The 22,331-nt window shown below is 38.9% G+C and overlaps 1 protein-coding gene across 1 annotated transcript in view; it reads right to left on the reverse strand.

The window, feature by feature from the left end:
* Window positions 1-22,331, reverse strand: part of FTCDNL1 (formiminotransferase cyclodeaminase N-terminal like) — a 38,187-nt gene that overhangs the window by 11,309 nt on the left and 4,547 nt on the right. Inside the window, 4 exon segments of the mRNA XM_025929596.2 lie at window positions 19,557-19,646; window positions 19,649-19,717; window positions 21,188-21,214; window positions 21,217-21,288. Coding sequence (XP_025785381.2) covers window positions 19,557-19,646; window positions 19,649-19,717; window positions 21,188-21,214; window positions 21,217-21,288 — 258 coding nt within the window.

Genomic DNA, 22,331 nt, shown 5'->3' on the forward strand with positions numbered 1-22,331 from the left:
CATCATACTAAAAAGCTCTTCACAGCAAAGGAAACCGTCAACCAAATGAAATGGTAGTCTACTGAATGGGAGAAAATATTTGCAAATCATGTATCTGATAAGGGGCTAATATCCAAAATAAATAAACAATTCTTACAAACATAGCAAAAAACAATCTAATTTAAAAATAGGCAGAAGACATGAATAGACATTTTTCCAAAGAAGGCTTACAGATGGCTAACAGGCACATGAAAAGATGCCTCAACATCCTCAATCATCAGGGAAATGTAAATCAAAACCACAGTGAGAGATCACCTCATACTTTTCAGAATGGCTATTATCAAACAAGTGTTAGTGAGGATGTGGAGAAAAGGGAACACTTGTGCGTTGGGATGACATCATACTGTATGGGAATATAATTTAGTGCAGCCACTATGGAAAACAGCATGGAGGTTCCTCAAAAAATTAAAAATAGAACTACCATATGATCCAGCAATTCCACTTCTGGGTATTTATTTGAAGAAAATGAAAACACTCACTTGAAAAGATATCTGCACCACTGTGTTCATTGCAGCATAATTTATAAAAGCCAAGAGATGGAAACAACCTGAGTGTCCACCCATGGATGAATGATAAAGAAATTGTGTCACACACACACACACACACACACACACACACACACACAATTATTCAGCCATAAAAAAGAAGGAAATCTTGCCATTTGTAACAAAGTGAATGGGCCTCAAGGGAATTATGCTAAGTGAAATACATCTGACAAAGAAACAACAAATACCATATGATCTCTCTTATATGTAGAATCTAAACAAACAAACAAACAAACAAAAAACAAGCTCATAGATACAAAGAACACATTGGTGGTTGTCAGAGGTGGGGTGTGGGGGTATTGGGAGAAATGAGTGAAGGGGAATCAAGGGTAAAAATAAAAAATAAAATTTAAATAAATAAAATATAATTAAAAATTAAATGTGGCAGTAGACACATTTCAAGGGTTTAGTAATCACACATGGCTAGGAGTCTCCCTATTGGACAGTGCAGATATAGAATATTTCCATCATCATAGAAAGCTCTACTGGATAAGCACTAAGCCAGATATTCTGTAAGGAAGTCTAATATTTAAAATTAATTGGAGGCTACTCTGAATGACAACTTGTTTTCATCCTCTTCCTCCATTCCTTATTTCTGGATTTCCTGTCTCTAACCTTATCTTCCAAGGCAGATTACAGAATTGTTTTCCTATTTATTCTGGAGAACTGCTTCAGAGGACTTCTGTTTGCTGCAGATGGCATCTTTTCATGGGGATAATTGCAGTCCCCTGTAACCAAGGATAGAGATGGCATACATGTGGGTTGGATATATAAAATTTAGGTATTTAGAAAATTGTGGTATTGTCTTAGGATGGCAGGAGTATGGGCCTTCTTTATTTAGAGATACGTTATGGAACACCAGAGGATAAGATGGGGCCTCTAGCCACAACAAGCATAGAAAATCGGTCCAACTGCAATTTTAGAGTTGGCTGTTTTTTCGTTTCTAATGTAGACCGCCATGTTGGTGGGAAGGGTAAAATGTGGAAGATATTTAAAAACATTTTGTACCTCTGGGGTGCCTGGGTGACTCAGTCAGTTAAGCATCTGACTTTGGCTCAGGTCACGATCTCGCGGTTCTCAGGTGTGAGCCCCGCATCAGGCTCTGTGCTGACAGCTCAGAGCCTGGAGCCTGCTTTGGATTCTCTGTCTCGCTCTCTCTGCCCCTCACCTGCTTGCACTCTGTCTCTCTCTCTCAAAAATGAATAAACATTTAAAAAAAATTTTTTTAAATATACTTTGTACCTCTGGGTTGTATTAAATCTAGGAACATGTTCTTTCTTTGAGTCAGGTTGGGACTCAAGCATTGGAAGCCCATGATGTTATACACACCACAAAGAAAGTCTCCAAATGTTACTAAGTGATCTCTGCTTCTTTAACACTACATCAGGATACCAAAGGACCACAGCTGGTGGGTGTGGCCAGGTGCTCGGGACACACAGCCAACTGAGGTTTAGGAATTCTAAAATAATGTTTAGGCAGTTGGTTAAATTCTCCCTCAAATCTGGAATGGCAGGGGGTGGGCATGGCGAGAACATTTAGGAGAGTTAGGGTATTAAGACATCGTAATATCTGACAACTCTCCAAATTGTTCTGATCACCCATATCTGCTCCACAGTGACTTAGAGTGACTCATACTTTGGCTGCTGCAGGAGTACAGAGCACAAACTGTGATGCCTACAGTCTCCCCTCCTAAACAGTGTGACGTGCTTTCTGGCTTTGCCCAGCTCTCTGCCTATCCAGGCCAGCACCTCCATCTGGAACTATCGTTCTGGAGCACTGCATGCATTTATAAAGCCCAGAATGTCTGCAAAGAAGTATTCTTGGAGCCTGGTTCCTAAAGACCAAAGCAGTGGGAGAGATTTACAGGAGCAGCCCCCAGCTGTTAGTCAGCAATAGGGGTTCAAGGACAGGGGTGCATTTTGGTTTAGTGCAAATAACATGCGTTTTGAAGCCAGAAGATACCAGTTTGAATACAGTTTCCGCTCCTTAATAGCTATTTGGGATCTTGAACAATTTACTTGATATCTCTGAGCCTCAATTTCTCTGTAAAATTAAAAAAAAAAATTGTTAAGCTTCCTCTGAAGCACCAACTCCTTATCTAGAAATGTGGCAATTAAAAGGAATAGGAAAAAGCATTTATCCTGCCTTTCTTGTATAAATTGTGTTTCAGGGTAGGTAGATAGCCTGAACTGATGACAGATTTTTTTTTTTAACAGAAAAAAAAATCCAACTAATATATGTGCAAGTACTGATATAATTAGAAAGTTGTCATTTCACAGCACCTAAGAAAATAATTATTTCAGACAAAGATCATCAATAGATGAAGCCCTCCGGAAAATTCCAGTAGAAACAAAGGTAATTCATCTTTGCACCACCAGATCTGAGATAACCAGACATTATCACATCTTGTTACAAGTGTAGCAGAAAGCTCTAGGCCCACCTTTTAAGAATTTTTGCCAAAAAAAAAAACTGAACTTCAAACCAATCAAGCCTCTAAATCTAACTTAAAGATTATAGAAAATGTGAGAGATGGAGACAAAATTCAATGATACCACAAGACAGTAAACAGATTCAGGACAACTGCCCCAGTTTCTACAACCAGTAATGGCAGGAAAAAAGGGAGTGGGGAGGGTGATGCAGGGCGACTGGTCTAGATCAAAACTGAGAAAGAGACAATAAATCAATGCTGTGTGTGAATGAGGTGTACATTCAGATTCAAATAAGCCCATCACAGAAAGACATTTGCCCGGATTATACACTGGATATTAGATGGTACCAAAGAATTATCATTTTGCCAGGTGTAAGGACACTGTGGTTATGTAAGAGAATGTCCATATTGCTTAAAGATCTATATTAAATAGGTAGGAATAAAATAACATGATCTTTGGAACTTGCTTTAAAATACTTCAGTAAAATCAAAGGAAAAGAAAGAGGAAGGGTAAGGAATGGAGAGCAAAATAAAGGAAGAAAAAAAAAAGTAGAGAAACAGCTCCATAGAATGAAGGAAGAAATTTAGATTAAATAAGCTAAGAGAAGCACCTAGCACAATCCCTGGTACACAGGACTCTAAATGCTTGCTTCCTTTCCTCTTTGCAAGCCCACCCTAGTGTTCTGAATTCCAAAAATTCTGGATACCTTCCTGGATGGGTGTGTCCCTACCTACTAGAAATCCCTAAGTATTCTAACAACACCCCCTTTCCATGCTCTCTTCTACACAAAATCATGGTGGAAGGAATCTAACTTAATTTTTGTTCTTTAGTGAAGCCAGAAATGGAAATATTTCATTATTTGAATACAGTGAAAAGACAACAAAAGCCAGAATGATAGAGAGTAATAAGGATAGTATACGACACTCTTCATATTCAAGGAAATACCATTTGTGCTTCTAATAATTGCAACTTAGGGGCCCATGGTGGGTGGGATTTGTAATTTTACTGAAAAGTAAATTTAGATTGCCTGCATTTTAAAGAAAAGCATCAATTTAGTCAGAAGCTTACTAGCAAGTTATTTTATTTGTGATATAAATTACATATTCAAAAGAGCTAGTTTTAATTTTATCATTTTATATTCACAATTAATCTATGTTAAAATCATCCCATGTTAACTTCAAATGATCACACCATGCAAATCAAACACATTTTACAGAAGATAAAGATTCTGAATACTTCAAGCTCAAGCCCGTGGGAAACTACGACTCATCAGTTTTCGGATAAGTGACATTATTATATAAAACAATAGTTCCGTGTGCATTTCCTGTAAAGCTGCCACTTCCTCTACAGTGGAGTCCAATGTTTCCAGAGCAGGGACTTTCAGCACTTTCAATGAATCCCAAAAATCCAGGACTTCTGAACTAATAATCTTTGTTTCATAGATGTGCTCTCCCTCCACTGAAATTCATGTCTCCCTCTCATGTGTTCACACAGTATTTTACCTCTTTTATACAATATAACATCAAATCTAACCTACTTGTATTATATAGTTAATTGTGGACTTTTGTTCCCCCATCCAGGTTTCATACTCCTTGAGGCAGTGCCTTGTAGTTAACACTTTTTAGGTTGAGTGAATTGAATCTGGTTCCTAAGCTCTTTGCAGGCATTAGAATAACTGCAAACCAGGGTGAGTGGTGTCCATTCCAAACATACAAAAGAGAGTAAAGGGGTTGCTATGTTAACGAAGTGAGAATTGGGTTTAACAGCAGCGGGAGTACAACATATTCTTAGTGAGAAACCATGGATCCATTTTCCACCATTATCTTCATGTTTTACAAGCTGCCCTCAGAACAACAGTCCCATCAGCAGCGTCAAAAGCTACCTGTACCTATGGGCTGCCTCAACCAGTCAGTACCATCACACAAGGCAAACATCTGGATCACCTTGCGCAGAAAGAGTACAATGCCATCATGCTGGTCTTGAAACAAGCAAAGCAAAACCCTGCAGCTTCCTAAATTGTGCTCTATTTAAAGAGTAATAGTTTTTCATTTTTCTTCCATTTTTGACAATTTTTTCCCACCATCATTAACGGTTCTATCAATTTTCACTAGTTTTCTCTTGAAAAGGCTGATAGTAACAATATTTTCTCAATATATTTGAACCCTCCTGATTGGGTGACCTTATTTACATTTCTATACATGTGCACTCATCACTTTTAGTCTTAACTTTAGAGACATCTATGAGTTTGGTTAAACCTCTTTGTAAAAGGAGGGATCGATGCAATGAGATGCCTCCATTCAATGAGAAGTTTAAGTTTCATATTCTTAACAAAACACTTTTCTCTGAGCCTATAACAGACAGACATAAGGGTGGCTGAAATGTAGTATTTAATGAGAAGCTACAATAAAGTTGTATGTAAAGACAGTAGTTAAGGATCTGCTTAATTAAATGTCTATGCCTTCCTTACACTAACACATACTTCATGTCTCCAGTGGTATTTAATATCATCTTTTTCCCTTCTGCTTTTGTTTCGTTCAGAACTTAGAACTACTGGTATAAATGGAGTTAAAATTTAACTGTTAAACAGAATTGCATTTCAGCACGAGAAACATAACTGACGAACTCAGTTTTGTTATGTTTTTAATAGCAGCCAAAAGACACAACCAGGAAGAAAACTCAGGCCTGTCATTCCTTTTCTTCTAGGAATGGATAATTTTTTTTTCCTCTGACCGACGATATGATGTGTGGCTTATCATAATTACTTTTAAACTGGAACTCTAATGATACCTAAACAAGAATCAACTTTTTTCATAAGTACACAGCAATCAGAAAGAGTATTTTTCAACCCTATCACCTCGCACGCAGTAACAAGTAAAGGGAAAGAAGCACAGAATCTAAAAATTAAACTGGGTGCTAGACTTGAAATCTTACAAGCGTCCTATGGTTTTAGTCTAGCTCTCTTCATATAGCCAAGTTTTTTGTTTAGTTGATTTTTTATTTATGTATTTTTTAATGAGAAGGGGAAAAAAAAGATTCTCTACCAGAAGCCATAAAAATCTCTCAGATGGTAAAACAGATAGCCCTAAAAGTTTTTGCCTAAATTCATACAAATACCTAAAATAAAACTGGCCGATTCATCTCACAGTCCTTTCAAAGAGAAGTCATTTGAAAATACAGCATCGTAGTGTCATGCTGCACTGCCTCTAATTAAGTGCAGACTAGGAAAAAATTATTCTTCCTTCAGTCCACGGAAGGGGGTGGAAATTTCTCTCTTTGCAATTCAAGATTATTTTAAAGATAGACCATTTCTTTTCCAATATCTTCATCAAACAGAGCTGTTAAGAATTGTCTCTCAACCATCCATCCCCAAAGAGCACGAAGATACCCAGTATTCGCCCCATATGCTCGGCTTTGAAGTGTGAAGCTGGGACCGTCCCACTAGACTCTTCCGCCACCATCAAAGCCATCTCATTACGCCCTGCGCTGAGAGTTAAAGCGCGGGGCCCTAACCGCTCCAACACAAACACTGCATTAACAAAGCAACCACAATATTCCTCCCCCACATGGCTAGAACTTGAAGAAATTTTTACCATATGTACATATGCACGAGATACGAAAATTTATTATGCTAGAACATCATTGAGAAGTACATTAAACATGCTGACTAGAACTGGATGTTATTCTAAGGGACTGGAAAAAAAATAAAATGCAGCTGATCTTTATGATGAAAGAAGAGAAACATCAGGCTGAAAAACGAGATCAAGTGCAATTCCTAAATTGCATTTCTACTGACACATTCTGTTGCCTGTTCTTTCTTGAAGTAGCAGAAAACAATTTGGGGGGGGGGGACAAAACTCTAGGGGACATCACTGGATGCTACTGTTCACTCCGTCATGTTTCATTCCTAAAGGGCAAATAAGCGTACAAATAATGATACACTGATAAAAGAATCTACGATTCAAAATGAACAGAACTTGCTAAGAAAAAGTAATTCCACTTGTGTCTCTGAGTTGTCAGTTTTTCACTGGCCTGGCAGTAAAAAATAAAGTGCAAAGAAAAAAAAATTTGTTACCTACTATGGAAATGAGCTCATGGAGAAATGAGGGTAAACACTTGATAAATTTTAATGTAAAACTTAATCTGGCAAAATATGTTAAAATATTTGTACCTAATAATTCCATTCCTTTCTTTTTGCACTAGAGAAATTCGTGCATTTGTGCACAAGAAAGACTATTCAAGAAAGTTCACTACTGCATTATATGTAGTCGGGAAAGATGAGAAATAATCTGAGTGTCCACAAATAGGGGAATAGGAAAAAATGTGAGGTATTTACACTTTGATACTATACAGCATTTAAAAGGAATAAACTAGAACTACATGTAATACCATGCATGGATAGATTTCCAAGATATCTTGCTGAATGAAAAAGTTCTATTTTGATAGCATTTATATTTACACACACAAGCAATACTATATTGGGTTTATGACTATATACATACATATACATATACATACATAAACAAAAGCATGCAGAAATTCTGAATTCAGAGTGAGAATAATATACTCATACCATAACTTGGCAGGGAGTGTTCAGGAGACCAGAGATGGGGGTGATGGTCAGAGGTGAATTTTAATCTCATGTGGAAAGCTTGAAATTTTGAAAAAGAGAATTAATAAAAAGTCCTAGGCAAGGTCTAATAAAGAGTTATGAGGATCCTTCATAATGCTACTGTCTTGATGTAAAAACATGAGGTTCTTAATATTTCTAGGTCTGTTTTCAATTACAGAATGAAAAAATTCACCTATCCTCTATCTTTATTATAAAAATAGGAATCGCATGCCCCCAAACTCTTTATCATATATTTTCATGAAGAAATAGGTATCCAGGAAAATACATAGTATACTAATAGTTTGGGGATACATTTTTTATCTATTTTCATATCCTTGTATATGACATACTTTCATAGAGATATATATACAAAAGCTTGTTATTCCTGTGTAGGGCATATGCTGATATAATTACCACTTGTGTAGGCATGATATCGTTCATTTAAAGAATTATACTTTCCTGAGCAACCCAGCATATGTAATTTATGCTGTATTCAGTAATACGATGTTTTAATCTGTCCTATGGTGTTCCCTAATTGTTTCAGGTACAGATACCATTGCCCCATCTTTCTTAGGAGAAAGTACTCCATTACACTCCTCTGATAGTCACAATACCATTAACTATGGTAAATGGAAAGATAACAGGCACTCCAGTACCATCTGGATGTTCACAAATACTTCTTCATGTATCTTCATAATATTTCTCTGAAATAGGCACTGCATATTATTTTGCAAAGAAGAACCAACAGGGAGAAGCTGTCCACTATAGATCTTAGAATTTTAGAGCTGAAAGCACTTTAGAGATCTCCTGCTCAAGAGGTTTTCAAACATCTTGTCTTGCAATCCTTTTACTCAAAAGGCACCTTAGTTGGAATCTTGATAACACAAAAGGGAGAAGAGGGATCTGCTCCCTTTATGGCGGAGGGGAATAGCCTGGGCCCCAACCGCTCAGCACCCTTCTCTGCAAGGCCACGGAGAGTTGCCACAAACAGTGACGGCTACTTAGTGGTGGGAGGCAGAGTACCAGGACCTTTACACAGGCATTATTTCTCATAATTGTCCTCACAGGAGGATAGTATTCCCCATTGTATAGATACAAAAAAAAAAAAAAAAAGACTATAAAAGAGACTAAAAAATTTTCCTGATGTCAGCTGGCAAATAAGTGGCAGATCTGAAATTTGCATTCAGGTTTATTCAGCCTCAAAATCCTTATTTTGACCACTTACCAGTTAGCTTGCCTCTCTAGCCACCCAATGTGATGCAACCCTTTAGTTCATGCTGATGAAAAATGCACAGGCACATAAACATGCATATGTAGGTGGCATTGAATTGGGCATGTCACTTCCTATGACTCTCCCTCTTAAGTAAGGGCCTCTCCCTTTCTTTCAGGCAGCTATTGAGAAGCAGGGGATGCCCCCAAAGAAAAGTTCAGATGGGACATAGCAAAGCCTTGGGAATGGCTCTGCCAGAAGGAATCTTTCTGCTGGCTGATATATCATCACTGTGTAAATAGCCTTCAATAAACAGAAAGCCCACTCCCCACAGCAGCGAAGAGTTAATTTGGCTTTTCCACCCAACCAATGTTCCCCAAATCGTAAACAAATAGTCTGCATGAGTTAGTTTGGTTTCCTTGTATACGTCTGGCTCCCACACATCTTCCTGACCACTGGCCACCAACCACACTCAACAAGCTCTCAGTAATTACAAGCCTCACCCTTACTTTCCACCATTTGCCCCTTAAACAGGTCAGGTTCTCCCAGTGCCCTTTCCAGTCTCCCAGCTCTTCACCATCTCTCATTGGATGCCCATTTCCACAGAAACCATACCCACCTCTCTATATCTTCTTTTGGGGAAAAATGTTTCTTGCTCACTACTAACATTTCTTCTACAAGGAGAGAGTTCTGCTGGTCTTGCTCGGCTGTTAGAAGTTAAATTGTGGGGGCGCCTGGGTGGCTCAGTTGGTTAAGCGGCCAACTTCGGCTCAGGTCATGATCTCGCAATCGTGAGTTCGAGCCCCGCGTCGGGCTCTGTGCTGACAGCTCAGAGCCTGGAGCCTGTTTCGGATTCTGTGTCTCCCTCTCTCTGACCCTCCCCCATTCATGCTCTGTCTCTGTCTCAAAAATAAATAAACGTTAAAAAAAAAAAAATTAAAAAAAAAAAAAAGTTAAATTGTGCCCTACCTCAAACTCCAAATTCATTTGTTGAAGTCATAGCCCCCAGGACCCCAGAATGTGACTTTATTTGGGAATAGGGACATTGTAGATAAAATTAGTTCAGAGGAAGTCATATACTGGAATACAGTGGAGCCCAAATCCAATACGACTGGTGTCCTCATGAAAGAGACATCTGGACATAGACAATACACAAAGAAAATGACACATAAACTTGAAGAGGGCCATCTACAAGCCAAAATAGAATAGGTCCTTCTGTCCCGACCCTCAGAAGGAACCAACCCTACTAACGCCCAGATCTCAGACTTCTAGCCCCCAGAACTGTGAGATAAATTTTTGTTGTTTAAACCACCTAGTGTGTGGCACTTTGTTATTTTAGCCCTAGGAAATTAACATTGGCCGTGCTCCCTCCTAAATTTCATTCCCTGATGGGGAGTTTGGGAGAGAAGCTGGGTTTGCATAGGCATACCCTTCCTCCTTCTTCCTTCTGGGGACCTGTCAGCAGGAAACACACATTCTGGCCCACTCTTCCTTGCCAAAAGCTTTCCACCGGCAGGCCTGTGCTGCCCAGTGCTGCCTGTGACTGGCTGGATGAGTCTGTCTAATTCTCTGCTTGAGTTAGCTCATCTGTCAATGTTAGTTTCATCAGTATTAAAGGTAGTATTTCCCTCTCTCATCTGCCTTCCTTTACCATTAAACTGGTTCAAAATTTGGGAAATGAAAAACTGCACTATTTATAACAAACACCCTCCTCTCCAACCCTGACCCCAGTCCTCACCTTCTTCTAGGCAGGGAGTGAGGTGGCCTCCTCCCTTCTCTTTTCTACTGCAATGGTATAAACTTTTTGTACTGGTTTTCCCAGCCTTCTCCTTTTGGTTGTCAAAAATTCAAACATGAACACTGACTGCTACTTCCTCATTCCCACTATAAAAATTCTACACCCCTCAAGGTAGCAAATAACTCAGCAGGAAACACACACGCATTAGGCTCTGGGGAAAAGAAGTGCACAACAATTAATATCTTAAGATATTATCTTACTAATTAAAGCTGGAGAATGCATTTTTTAATGTATGCAATTTTAATAGTGGAACAAATGATAATTGATCTAATTGATAACAATGTTATAACAATATGTTGTTGTCATTACCATTACCACATGCTCTGGGTCTCCTGAAGAAGCACACCCTCACTTGATCAATGGATAGCAGGTAGAAGGGCTGTCCACATGAGGGTGTGGACAGACTTGGGTTGATGTATTTCATTTCACAGGCCCATCAATGTCTTAGCATCACTATGTCATTTCTTTAGAATTTTCTAATTCTAGTTACCTTGATATTGGAAGTCACTGCAAATGCTAGGAAGCAGGGACTAAAAGGAAAAGAAACCCAGGAAAAGAACTGCCAAGGACAGGGGACCTGGGGTCAAAAAGTTAGCATTGGTGTCAGTCACCTGCTATAAATCCCTTATTAGGTCCACATTCTCTAAGACACCATGAACAATCACATAAAATCAATCACTGGGTACTATAAATACCCAAAATCAGAAAACCTAGAGCCCCTAAACTTTGATGACCCCCTAGGGATGTCTTTACTAGTAAGGGGTGAGTGTTAATGTCTGCCACAATGATCCATGGTTTCATCATGAGTATGCTGAGACCCTTTACCCAGGTGAACTGGTGGGAACAAGGAGGCCTTCCAATTTTTAACTATAAATCTTATAAGTGACTTATAGACTAGGAAAGAATTATAAGAAGCATACAGTCAGGTAGCAAAGATTTCATGTACTCCACCCATTCATCCCAATTAGAAGATTCTTAAAATATAGTCATTTTTGTCAATATTTCAATAAATCCTATTTGATACACATCAATAATGAAATGGGGAAGGAGGGAGAGCCAATACAATGGTGTGTGTTATCAAGCAAGTCAACATTGTGAGCAACTGGGGCTTGGCCTTGCTGGAATGGGCCTCAGGATTCTCCAAGTGAGGGACAAAAGCTCAGGTCCCCCCACTGGTCATGGCTTGCCCCATGGGGTGCTAACTTGCTTGGACTTCAGGTTACTGCAGAGTCAAAGTGAAAGAAAAGAGTACAGCGTTTTCAAGTATGGTTGAGTTCATCCATAATTGCCAGTCATGGAAGAACAGGTCAGTTTATCCCAGTTCTCCTATTTGGCCTTATCCTTCCTCATCAGTACCTCTGTTTTTGCATTAGTAGATATAATCCTGTTGCATTTATTAAACCTGTAGCAATATGCATTTATGAACAACCTGGTAACTCCCTTTTGCAGTTAAAATGTGCTAAAGTCACTGGAAATCAATCTTAATATTTTAAGTACTTTCCCAATGCACAACCCCTTGTTTTTTAAGTTTTCTTAGAATATGGTGCCAGTTTCCTAAAATTCTCAAACTAAATTCTATGTCCTAAAACTATGTTAACATATGCTCGTAAAATCAGCCACTGTTTTTATGCTATGGCAATGAGGGCATTGCTGATGGTGGAGAGAATTATATCAGAACCCAGCATCTAAATTGACTAATCTCAACCAAATCCAGGGCTGTTTTATAAGACAATCTCCATAGCAACTAGAGAATCAGGGTAGAAAATTCTTGAAGTGGAAAGTTGTGCCTGATTTGCCAGATCAGCCCATGTTTTGACAATCTGTAATAAGGTAATCAAAGGGTCTCAAGACTATCACACAAGTGTTGACATCGTGTGAATCTGCCATGGCACATGTCCCCCAAGTCATAAAAATACTCGAAAAAACATCTAACAAGGCTGATAATTCTAATCAAATTCATTAATGTTTTATATATATTTATAGATAAATCAAAAAAATAAAAATCAATCCTGTAAGATCTATTTCTTTATTCATATAACTTACTTAGCTAGCACATTATCTTTCCAGTCTTCTAAACAATGTCGGTTTATCTGGCATTGTACAAACATTATTTCATCTGATTAATGACATAAAACAAAAAGCAAGCTTCCATATCATTTATAAAATTCATAGCTATGGTCCAGGCTATTTTTTAATGTTTATTTATTTTTGTGAGACAGAGACAGAGCATGAGTGAGGGAGGGGTAGAGAGAGAGGGAGACACAGAATCTGAAGCAGGCTCCAGGCTCTGAGCTGTCAGCACAGAGCCTGATGTGGGACTCGAGCTCAAGAGCTGTGAGATCATGACCTGAGCTGAAGTCAGACGTTTAACTGACTGAGCCACCCAGGTGCCCCATGATGGTCCAGACTTTTAAAGTTGAATATCATGAGCCTACATGTTAGGTAAGCCCATTGCCATCGACAAATCACTGGGAGAACTTGCCTGAGCACCTTCTGTCCTGACCCCTTCCCCACATTTTCACTCAGTCCTTCTCATGAAGGTTATGTGTGAATGGGAAACAAGGTCATGTTTCAGAAACCCTGGCTCCCACATGTAAAAACACTGAATAAGGAAGAAATGAAAAACATACAGGAAGCACTATGACCCACAGCAACCCTTCAGAGAAAATGCTTATGAAATATGTATAAAAGCCCAGAGATTGAGACTAAATATCTTCACTATCGAGTTGACACAAAAAAAATATATGTTCCCATAAACTTACCATTGATTCCAAATTAGGTGAATTAAGTGTTCTTGAATGATACAAACTAGTTAAAAATCATTGAAAAGAATTACAGAAGTAGGGGCTTCCAAGTAAAGAGGAGAGTGTAGGCCCTTATCTTATGTTTACTTTCACTTCCTCCAAAGAACCCCAGGAAAAAGATGGGAAAGGGATACTTTTTAAAAGCAATGACTCACTCGGACAAATGGAAGAGAAATGGAAGCGGAGGCAATAGCACTGGAACTTGGAAACAACTACAAGAGTGACAATGGACTTAAGAGCCCCAAGGCAACAAGAGGGACAGCAGAAAAGCAACCTGACTTATACCACAGGCACCTGGTCATGATCAGAAATGGCAGCCTTACGTTGGAAAGGAAGCTAACAGCAAAGCTCAAAACAGGAAGACTGGTGGGAAGTCTGTTTAAGCAGCAGTTAGAGCAACACCCCCTCCACACAGACAGGCAAGTGCCCTGCCTCCACCCTGGCAGAAGACACAAGAGGTAAAACCTAAGGCATCTGGGCTGGGGAACACTGGGCACGGCTGAGGGCAAGGATGATTAAGGAAAAGAAGGGAGCTTACAGAATAGTCACAAACTAAATGCTGACTCTACCAGCCCTCTTCTACAACTCATTTCTTAAAACATACACAGCTGTGTCTACCCTGTGGGCTGACGATTGGAAGATACTTCTCTGGGAAACTTCAACAGCTCAAGAGGAAAAGACCAAAAAACCAAAATACTAATTGAGGGGTTCCCCAAAGAAACAACCCAGCCAGATGAGTCTACAGCTGACAAACCCCACCTACATACTGAGAATATCCAGGTTAGGGGCAGGGGGTGGAAAGCAGACACAACGCAGGAAGAAGAAAATATCAAAAAGTATCCACTGATACTGTATTCATGAGATATGACCAGATGTTACTTAAAATAATAAAATAAACATTCAAAGAGTAAATAAAAGCATCTGGAAACTAATACAGAAGAAATGAAAAACTTACTGAAGGCTTTGCATATAAGGTAGGGGAAATTTTCCAGAAAGTATTATAAAAATATAAAGTGATGGGCAAAAGAAAGAAAATAAATGTAGAGAACCAACACAAGAGTTCCAATATCCAAATAATGTGTCTTCCAGAAAAAAACTCGAAGAATGGAAGAAATCATCAATGGAATAATTCAGGAGAACTGTCTGGCACTGAGGTATAAGAGTTTCATGGATTCGGGGTGGCTGGGTGGTTCAGTGGGTTAAGTGTCTGATTTTGGCTCAAGTCATGATCTCACAGCTCATAAGTTCAAGCCCCGTGTCAGGCTCTGTGCTGACAGCTCAGAGCCTGGAGCCTGCTTCAGATTCTGTGTCTCCCTTTCTCTCTGCCCTGCCCCCACTCATGCATGCTCTCTCTCTCTTTCTCTCACAAATAAATGAACATTAATTTTTTTTTTTTTTTTTTTTTTTTTTTAAGCTCAGGTCTTGATCTCACAGCTCATGAGTTCGAGCCCCTTGTCAGGCTCTGTGTTAAAAGCTCAGAGTCTGGAGCCTGTTTCAGATTCTGTGTCTCCCTCTCTTTCTCTGCCCCTCCCCTGCTCACACTCTGTTTCTCTCTCTCTTAAAAAGAAACATTCAAAAAAAAAAAATTTAATAAATAAATAAGTAAATAAAAAGTTTCAAGGATTCAAAGGGCCTAGCACATATCTAGCATAATAAATGAAAAGCGAGTCATACAAAGGGGATCACAGAAATTTCAGAACACTAGGAATAAAGTGAAGATCTTACAAGCTTCCAGAGAGAAATGACAGATCACATACAAAGATCAGGAATCATAATGGCTTTAGAAGTCTCAATAGCAACATAAAAATAAGAATTCAATAATGCAATATCTTCAAAATAAAGGAATTATTATTTCTAACCTAGAATTCTACACCTAGTCAAACTACCAGTGTGAAGGTAGAATGAATGGAATTTTCAGACATGCAAAGTCTCAAAAATATACTGCTCCCACCTTTTTTAAAGAAAGCCAGTAAAAGATATGTGCGACTAAAACGAGGACATAAACTAAGGGGGACAAAAAAGAGAAAATAAGAGATTTAGGAACCAGTGTTTCCAACACAGAGAGAGGTGAAGGGAGCACCCAGGATGATAATAAAGGGAAATGCCGTAATGACAGTTATCCTCAACAAATTTAGGGTTTACGGCAACCGGTCCTGATTCGAACAGGTCAGAGAGGTATAGATGATGGTTCTTTAAGATAATAAAACTGATGGAACATTCAATACATGGAATGCTCTATCTTTTTTTTTTTTTTTTTTCCAACGTTTATTTATTTTTGGGACAGAGAGAGACAGAGCATGAACGGGGGAGGGGCAGAGAGAGAGGGAGACACAGAATCGGAAACAGGCTCCAGGCTCTGAGCCATCAGCCCAGAGCCCGACGCGGGGCTCGAACTCACGGACCGCGAGATCGTGACCTGGCTGGAGTCGGACGCTTAACCGACTGCGCCACCCAGGCGCCCCTGGAATGCTCTATCTAAATGCATGGAGAGATCCCATTATTAACAGAGAGTTTGGGGTTAAACCAGTGATCAATATATAAAAAACTAAGTAAACAATCAAAAAGATAATGATCAGTTCCAGAAAAAACAACAAGCTGTGTAGAAAGGGTAAAATGATAACATTCTAAGTACTTCATTATGAATAACATTTACATAGTTATAATAATGTAACCACTAAATATTTATCCAAATTTTGATATAACTGTATCTAAAAGAGGGAGAATTGGGAAGAGTGTGTGTGTGTTGGGGGTCAGGGGTAGGGGTGGGGGTGAAAGGAAGCTAAATTCTCACCCTCTGTAGGGAGAATTCAATAGACAAGGCCTAAAACTGAAAAACCAAAAAGTACCAGTATGAGTTGGTATTTAGATATCTGGAGTTGAATCCTAAATGATAAAAGAGTGGAAAGTAGTTGGCTCTGGAGAGAAGGAAATTAAAGTGATATGGAAAGGGGATTATGTAGGTACTTAGAGTTTTGGGAACAAACCCTGTAAAATATTCAATTTTCAGCTGTGTGTGTATCATCTTAACAATAACAAAGAGGAAAAAGAGGAAAGGAAGGAGGAAAGAAGAGAAACAGGGAAGGATGCAATGAGGAGGAGGGGAAGGGAGGAAAGAAAAAAATTTAGAGAGACAATGGAGATAAAAATGAAATATATTAATTGAAAATGAAAACCAAAGTCCAAAACATTTTTGAAAAAGTAAAAGCTTAAAATAAATACAGACTAGATCTCTGTGTCTCCTAGCTCTCAATTTTATATCTAACTGCCAAATGGCAGCATGTAAAAAATGTATTCATGCTTTTTCCCCAAAATCCTCTTTCTTCCATCATTTGTAAGTGATGACACTTTCATGCCACCACTCTGTTCCCACCACTCAACATCCCCCATTCTATTCTCTCCACTCTCTTGATTCTGTTATCACCACCTTTCCAAACTGATCTGCCTGCCTCCTGGCCATCCTCTATCATGCAGGCAGGGTAATCTTTCTAAAATTCAAAGCCAATCATACCACTTTCTTGCTTAAAACTCTTCTGTGGTTCCCACTGCTTTTAGGATAAGGTCTGAACTCCTTAACCTTGCATATAGGACTTCATGCTCTGACCTCTAATTATCTCTGAAGCTTCATTTTTTAACATGCCCAGGAATGCCTCTACCATCCCACCTCATCTCTAAGTTCTAGCACACCATGCTGAAGTCCTTTGCAGGTCCTCAAACCCAGGATGTTCTCACCTCTGAGCCTCTGCATTGCTGTGCTCTCTATTCTAAAAGTTCTTAAACTAAAATTATATGCAAAATTATGTGTGTCTGTCCCTATGTCCATATACACAAATGCACATGCATAAAACTTGCAAATGATTTCGACATTTATAAGGCCCTGAACGCCAATTTTGGGCCTCAATTTAAGAACTCATTCCTTTGGGGCACCTGGGTGGCTCAGCCAGTTAAGCATCTGACTTTGGCTCAGGTCATGATCTCATGGTTCATGAGTTCAAGCTCCATAGCAGGCTCTGTGCTGACAGTTCAGAGCCTGGAGCCTGCTTCTGATTCTGTGTCTCCCTCTCTCTCTCTCTCTGCCCCTCCCGGGCTCAAGTTCTGTCTCTCTCTCTCTCAAAAATAAATAAACATTAAAAAAAAAAAAAAAAAAGAACTCATTCCTTAAGTTACAAGAAAGCTTACAGGTGCTATAAAAAAGTTCTGAAATACATCATTCAGAATATTTGCATATAAAGCGTACATGAATCACACATGTAAATATTAACTATTTTTCATGTCACTGGAATGTTCTCCATTGCCCTTCCTCCCAAAGAAAGTGAGTTAAATTATTATCTTAAAGTTGGTTTCCGGGGCGCCTGGGTGGCTCAGCTGGTTAAAGCATCTGACTTCAGCTCAGGTCATGATCTTGCAGTTTGTGAGTTCAAGCCCCACGTCGGGGCTCTGTGCTGACAGGTCAGAGCCTGGAGCCTGCTTCGGATTCTGTGTCTCCCTCTCTCTCTGCCCCTCACCCACTCATGCTCTGCCTCTCCTTCAAAAATAAATAAACATTAAAAAAAAAAAAAGTTGGTTTCCGTGAGAAGGGGTTACCCAGTGAAAAATGTCCCTTCACTGTTGTGAGAACAGCAAGATCCTAGAATTGAATACTTCTACCTCATAAGAATGCCTGAACATGTTATTACAACAACAACAACAAATAAAAAAAGCTTTAAAAAAATGGATGATATTAGATGAACAGCTGTGTCGAAAGGGGAATGTAAAAATAAAAACTGCATGTTGCAGCCATCAAAATAGTAACCATGTACAGTATATGACTGTTTTTAATCAGATGAAGATTGAAGCTATTACATTTCAAATCAAATGTTATAAATTACTTCAAGAATGCAGCTGAGCTCTCATTTAATTAGAAATGTCCATGTTTAAATCATGAGGTACAGTAGCTGCCAATGAAGCAAAAGGGCAAGGGAAGGGAGAAATACTGTGTCCAGACCATCCGACTGTCAACTGTCTCCTACGCGGGATGAACATCTGGGGAGGACCAGTCCTGATGTAATGGAGAACTTCATGTACTAGCAAATTTGAGATTTAATGTAATTGAACATAACTGTTTTGAAGACAATTAAAATCATTATTCAGGTCTGGACAATTCTGAACTCTTCGTTTTCGTGTGAAACGTATTTCCCCCATGCTGAATTTTAACTCTTTCTTGGATAAAAAGTACAGCAAATTTTGGGCCAAGACTTTCCTGGGAAATAATCCCTAGATTGTGAGGTCACATTAAAAGGCAGCACAAGTGGTGAGGTGCTCCTCTGGAAACAAGTCTCTTTTACTAGTGCCAGTACTTGATGTAGCTCAGAGTCCAAATCTACATCCCAAATGTTAGACAATTCAGTATGAAATACATGAGGCAACATCATACAGGGATTTCTGAGGTCATACAGAGAAGAATGCAATTATCCTAAGGCGGACTTTCCCCCAAAGGTTATGAGCCTCTGCATCTCGTAATTAACCACGGTGCAGCTAGACAGTCCAGGCAAAAGGTCTTTCTTTTCTCCCAATTTGCCTAATTCAAAAACACCTCAAGTGACATAGCTCAAATTTTCCAAATTAAACTTACCCCTGGGGCTGAAATCAAGCATGTGACAGTTCAGTTCCAAAGCAAATCTTAAAGAGAGTTGTACATAGGGAAAGAAAGAAAAAAATCAGAGGAAAAAGGGGTAGGAGTTAACATTTAAGTGGTTTTTCAACCTCATCATTACCCCTGCTCAAGAAAATAGGACACAGATGGGCCAAACACACCATTGTTCTGCCTTGAAGAATCTAAGGAACTCATTAGAAACTACTGTTGTTTTTCCTCATGATCTATGGCAAATCTGTAAGGGACAAATGGTTGATTTGCCCCCATCCCACGGCATTTAGTGTTCCATAGTGTCATGGGGTGGAAAGTGGAGAGAGAAGTCACAAAGCCACGGTATGCACTGCAACCCATGAAAGCCTATTATTGATATAATTCTTCAAGGTCGACTCTTCCAGGGAATTGAGGAATGATTATATTGTCACAAACTGTTCTGATTTGTTTAAAAAAAAAAAAAAAAATGGTTTCCAACCAGGAATGACACACTACCCTAAACTTTCTCTTACTTAGGCCACAGCTCCACACTTGTCCACTTGTACACGAGATAGAGTGTAAATGGGAATGAGGTCCACTGCTCCCAGGCAAGGTGGATCCCCTCTTGAGCCTCCATATTCACAGACTTAAAAGCCTCCACGCTGGCAGCCAAAACAGAATTGCCTTAAAACATGAAACTGGAAACAGCAATCACTAAACTTTCAATCGCATCTAAACCAGCAGCTATGATTTTACTGTCTTACTAGTTGTTCTGGGTTTTTTGTTGTTGTTGTTGTTGTTGTTGTTGTTTTCAATCTGTATAGAAGATTGTTTTTATCCAAAACAAAGAAAAATAAAAGATCAACAGTTCCCTTTTCCTTGCCTCCCAATTGTCATAAAGTTTTGTATTTCTGCCAGCTCTTTATTCCCCAAAGTAGAAGAATTATGCAATGTTCATCAGTCTTAAATAACTTTGTCAGTTTTTTAATTGGTTACTTTCAATTTTTTCAGTTTTACCAAATTAATCTGATAAAATTCTATGTTTTCAGAATGTTTTATGATTACGTTAAAATATACACACACACATTTTTTGAAGCATAAGTATTTGATTTTTGCTCTTATTCAGTAGTTAGAGTTTTTCATTGAATCATTATATCGAAGTACATATTATAAACACCTATACTATTGCTACTCTGAGTTTTCATTAGTGTAATATGACCATTTTAGCCATAGAGATAAATAACAAAGAAGCAAATTTTACATCCTGTGATTAACATTCAAGATAATCAGTCCTATGCTTGCTGGAAGTTATCAGTCAGCTTTTTGCTCTCCAAACAAATACACATTTTGAAAGAAGACACTCAGTTGAAATCAGGTTTACTTGAAAATATTTGGAACACTTTACTAAGCAGTATTAAGATAACATAGGCTTTTCTTTAAACAATTATGATTCTTCCAATTCAAGTTTTCCTATTAAATCTGCCAACATCCCTATGAGACATGGAGCTCATTTCATTTCAACCCATGAACCAACTCAAGATTTCAGGCTCCCTGGGGCACCTGGATGGCTCAGTCAGTTAAGTGTCCAACTCTGGATCTTGGTCTCAAGATCACGTTTGTGGGTTCGGGCCCCACATCAGGCTCTGCACTGATGGCTCTGAGCCTGCTTGGGATTCTCTCTCTCCCTCTCTGCCCAACCCCCCCCCCCGCCCCCCCACTTACACATGTGCTGTCTCTCTCAAAATAAATAAACTTAAAAAAAAAAAAAAAGATTTCAGGCTCCTAACCCAAAACACAACTGTTTGGCATATTTCATTCTTTCATTCCATGCCAAGTTATTGGTGAAATTAAGGCTGATTTCTACACTATTACTTCACAGGTTAAAACCAGAAAAGGTTTCCTTAACCACATTTGATACAGGATCATCTTCAGTGAAAGATTATTAAAACTTGGACCCCATTGCTCATTTTACTAAAGAGAAAATTGGAAACATTTGAGATATACATGTTCAGAAGAATAATGAAATGCAGTTTTAAGATGGATTCTCAGGAGTATTAGGATTTATACAGGAAATCAGTGATTAAAGAACATTCAGGTCTACCTGAATCTTATCCTTCATCAAAAGACATATACATAAAGACACCAAAATCTTACCTAACTAATTAACAGAAGCTGCTATTTAATGATTGATCTGTTGTAGTCTTGATCAGAAAATGAAAATATATTGAGCACTGATACTTCAGGATACCTGTGCCCTGTAAAGAAAACAACACATACATGCTAGAATTTTTTTTCTGTGATGAATCCTTAATAATTTAGATCTTCTGGTGCAATTAAATTTAGTTTAATAGAAAAATTCTGGGGGGTGCCTGTGTGGCTCAGTCAAACTTCCAACTTCAGCCCAGGTCATGGCCTCACGGTTCGTGGGTTCAAGCTCTGCATTGGGCTCTGTGCTGACAGCTCAGAGCCTGGAGCCTGCTTGGGATTCTGTGTCTCCCTCTCTCTCTCTCTGCCCATCCCTCACTCACGCGCTCTCTCTCTCTCTCTCTAAAATAAATAAACATTAAAAATTGTGTTAAAAAAATAGAAAAATTCTGGTATTTGACTTTTGAAGTGACATTGGCTAATCATGAAATTCCCAGGTGGTAATGGCTACTTCTTATAATGTTGCTATATAACCAGATTATAGTTATAACTCTAACTGGTTACTATATAACCAGACGGCTCAGCTCAGATGCTAGCCTTTGGTGTCTACACCAGATCATGTCTTGGACTTGGACTCGCTACTGAGTTTGCCAAGGTTCTCTTAACTCAGTCTAAGATGGTAGCCTCTTCTTTCAGTCGCCAAATCACATCACTCTAAATTCTGCTCCTTCTCAATCTCGTCCTCTAGGCTTTGCCAATTTTTCCTTCGAAAACCCGCAAATCAAACTGTCTGGATAAAAATCTGACATTTGGTAAAACGAGGATAGGCCAATTAGTGTCTGAAACACAGGCTTCTGGGATGTATGCACCTGTCCATTAGAAACTGTTCTGTCTCCACCATCTCCTTTCAGAGGCCACCAACATCCTTCAGATGTTAACGACTTCCAGCTTTTGGTGGCTTATGACTCACTTGAATGTGTAACCTGGAGGAGAAAGCTGCTATACACTTGTATGGCAGCCGCACATTACCCCAAAGTTATTTTTAAAGTTTACAAGCCTGGTTCAGCCTCCTTAAAAGTCCCCCTTAAGCCTACAAAAGCAAATTCAAAGTGAAGGACAAAAGTTTTCAGGCAGTAATTAAACCGTTAGCTAT

Source organism: Puma concolor, chromosome C1 (assembly GCF_028749965.1).
Source record: "Puma concolor isolate L17-30 chromosome C1, mPumCon1.1.hap2, whole genome shotgun sequence".
Taxonomy (NCBI): Eukaryota; Metazoa; Chordata; class Mammalia; order Carnivora; family Felidae; genus Puma; species Puma concolor.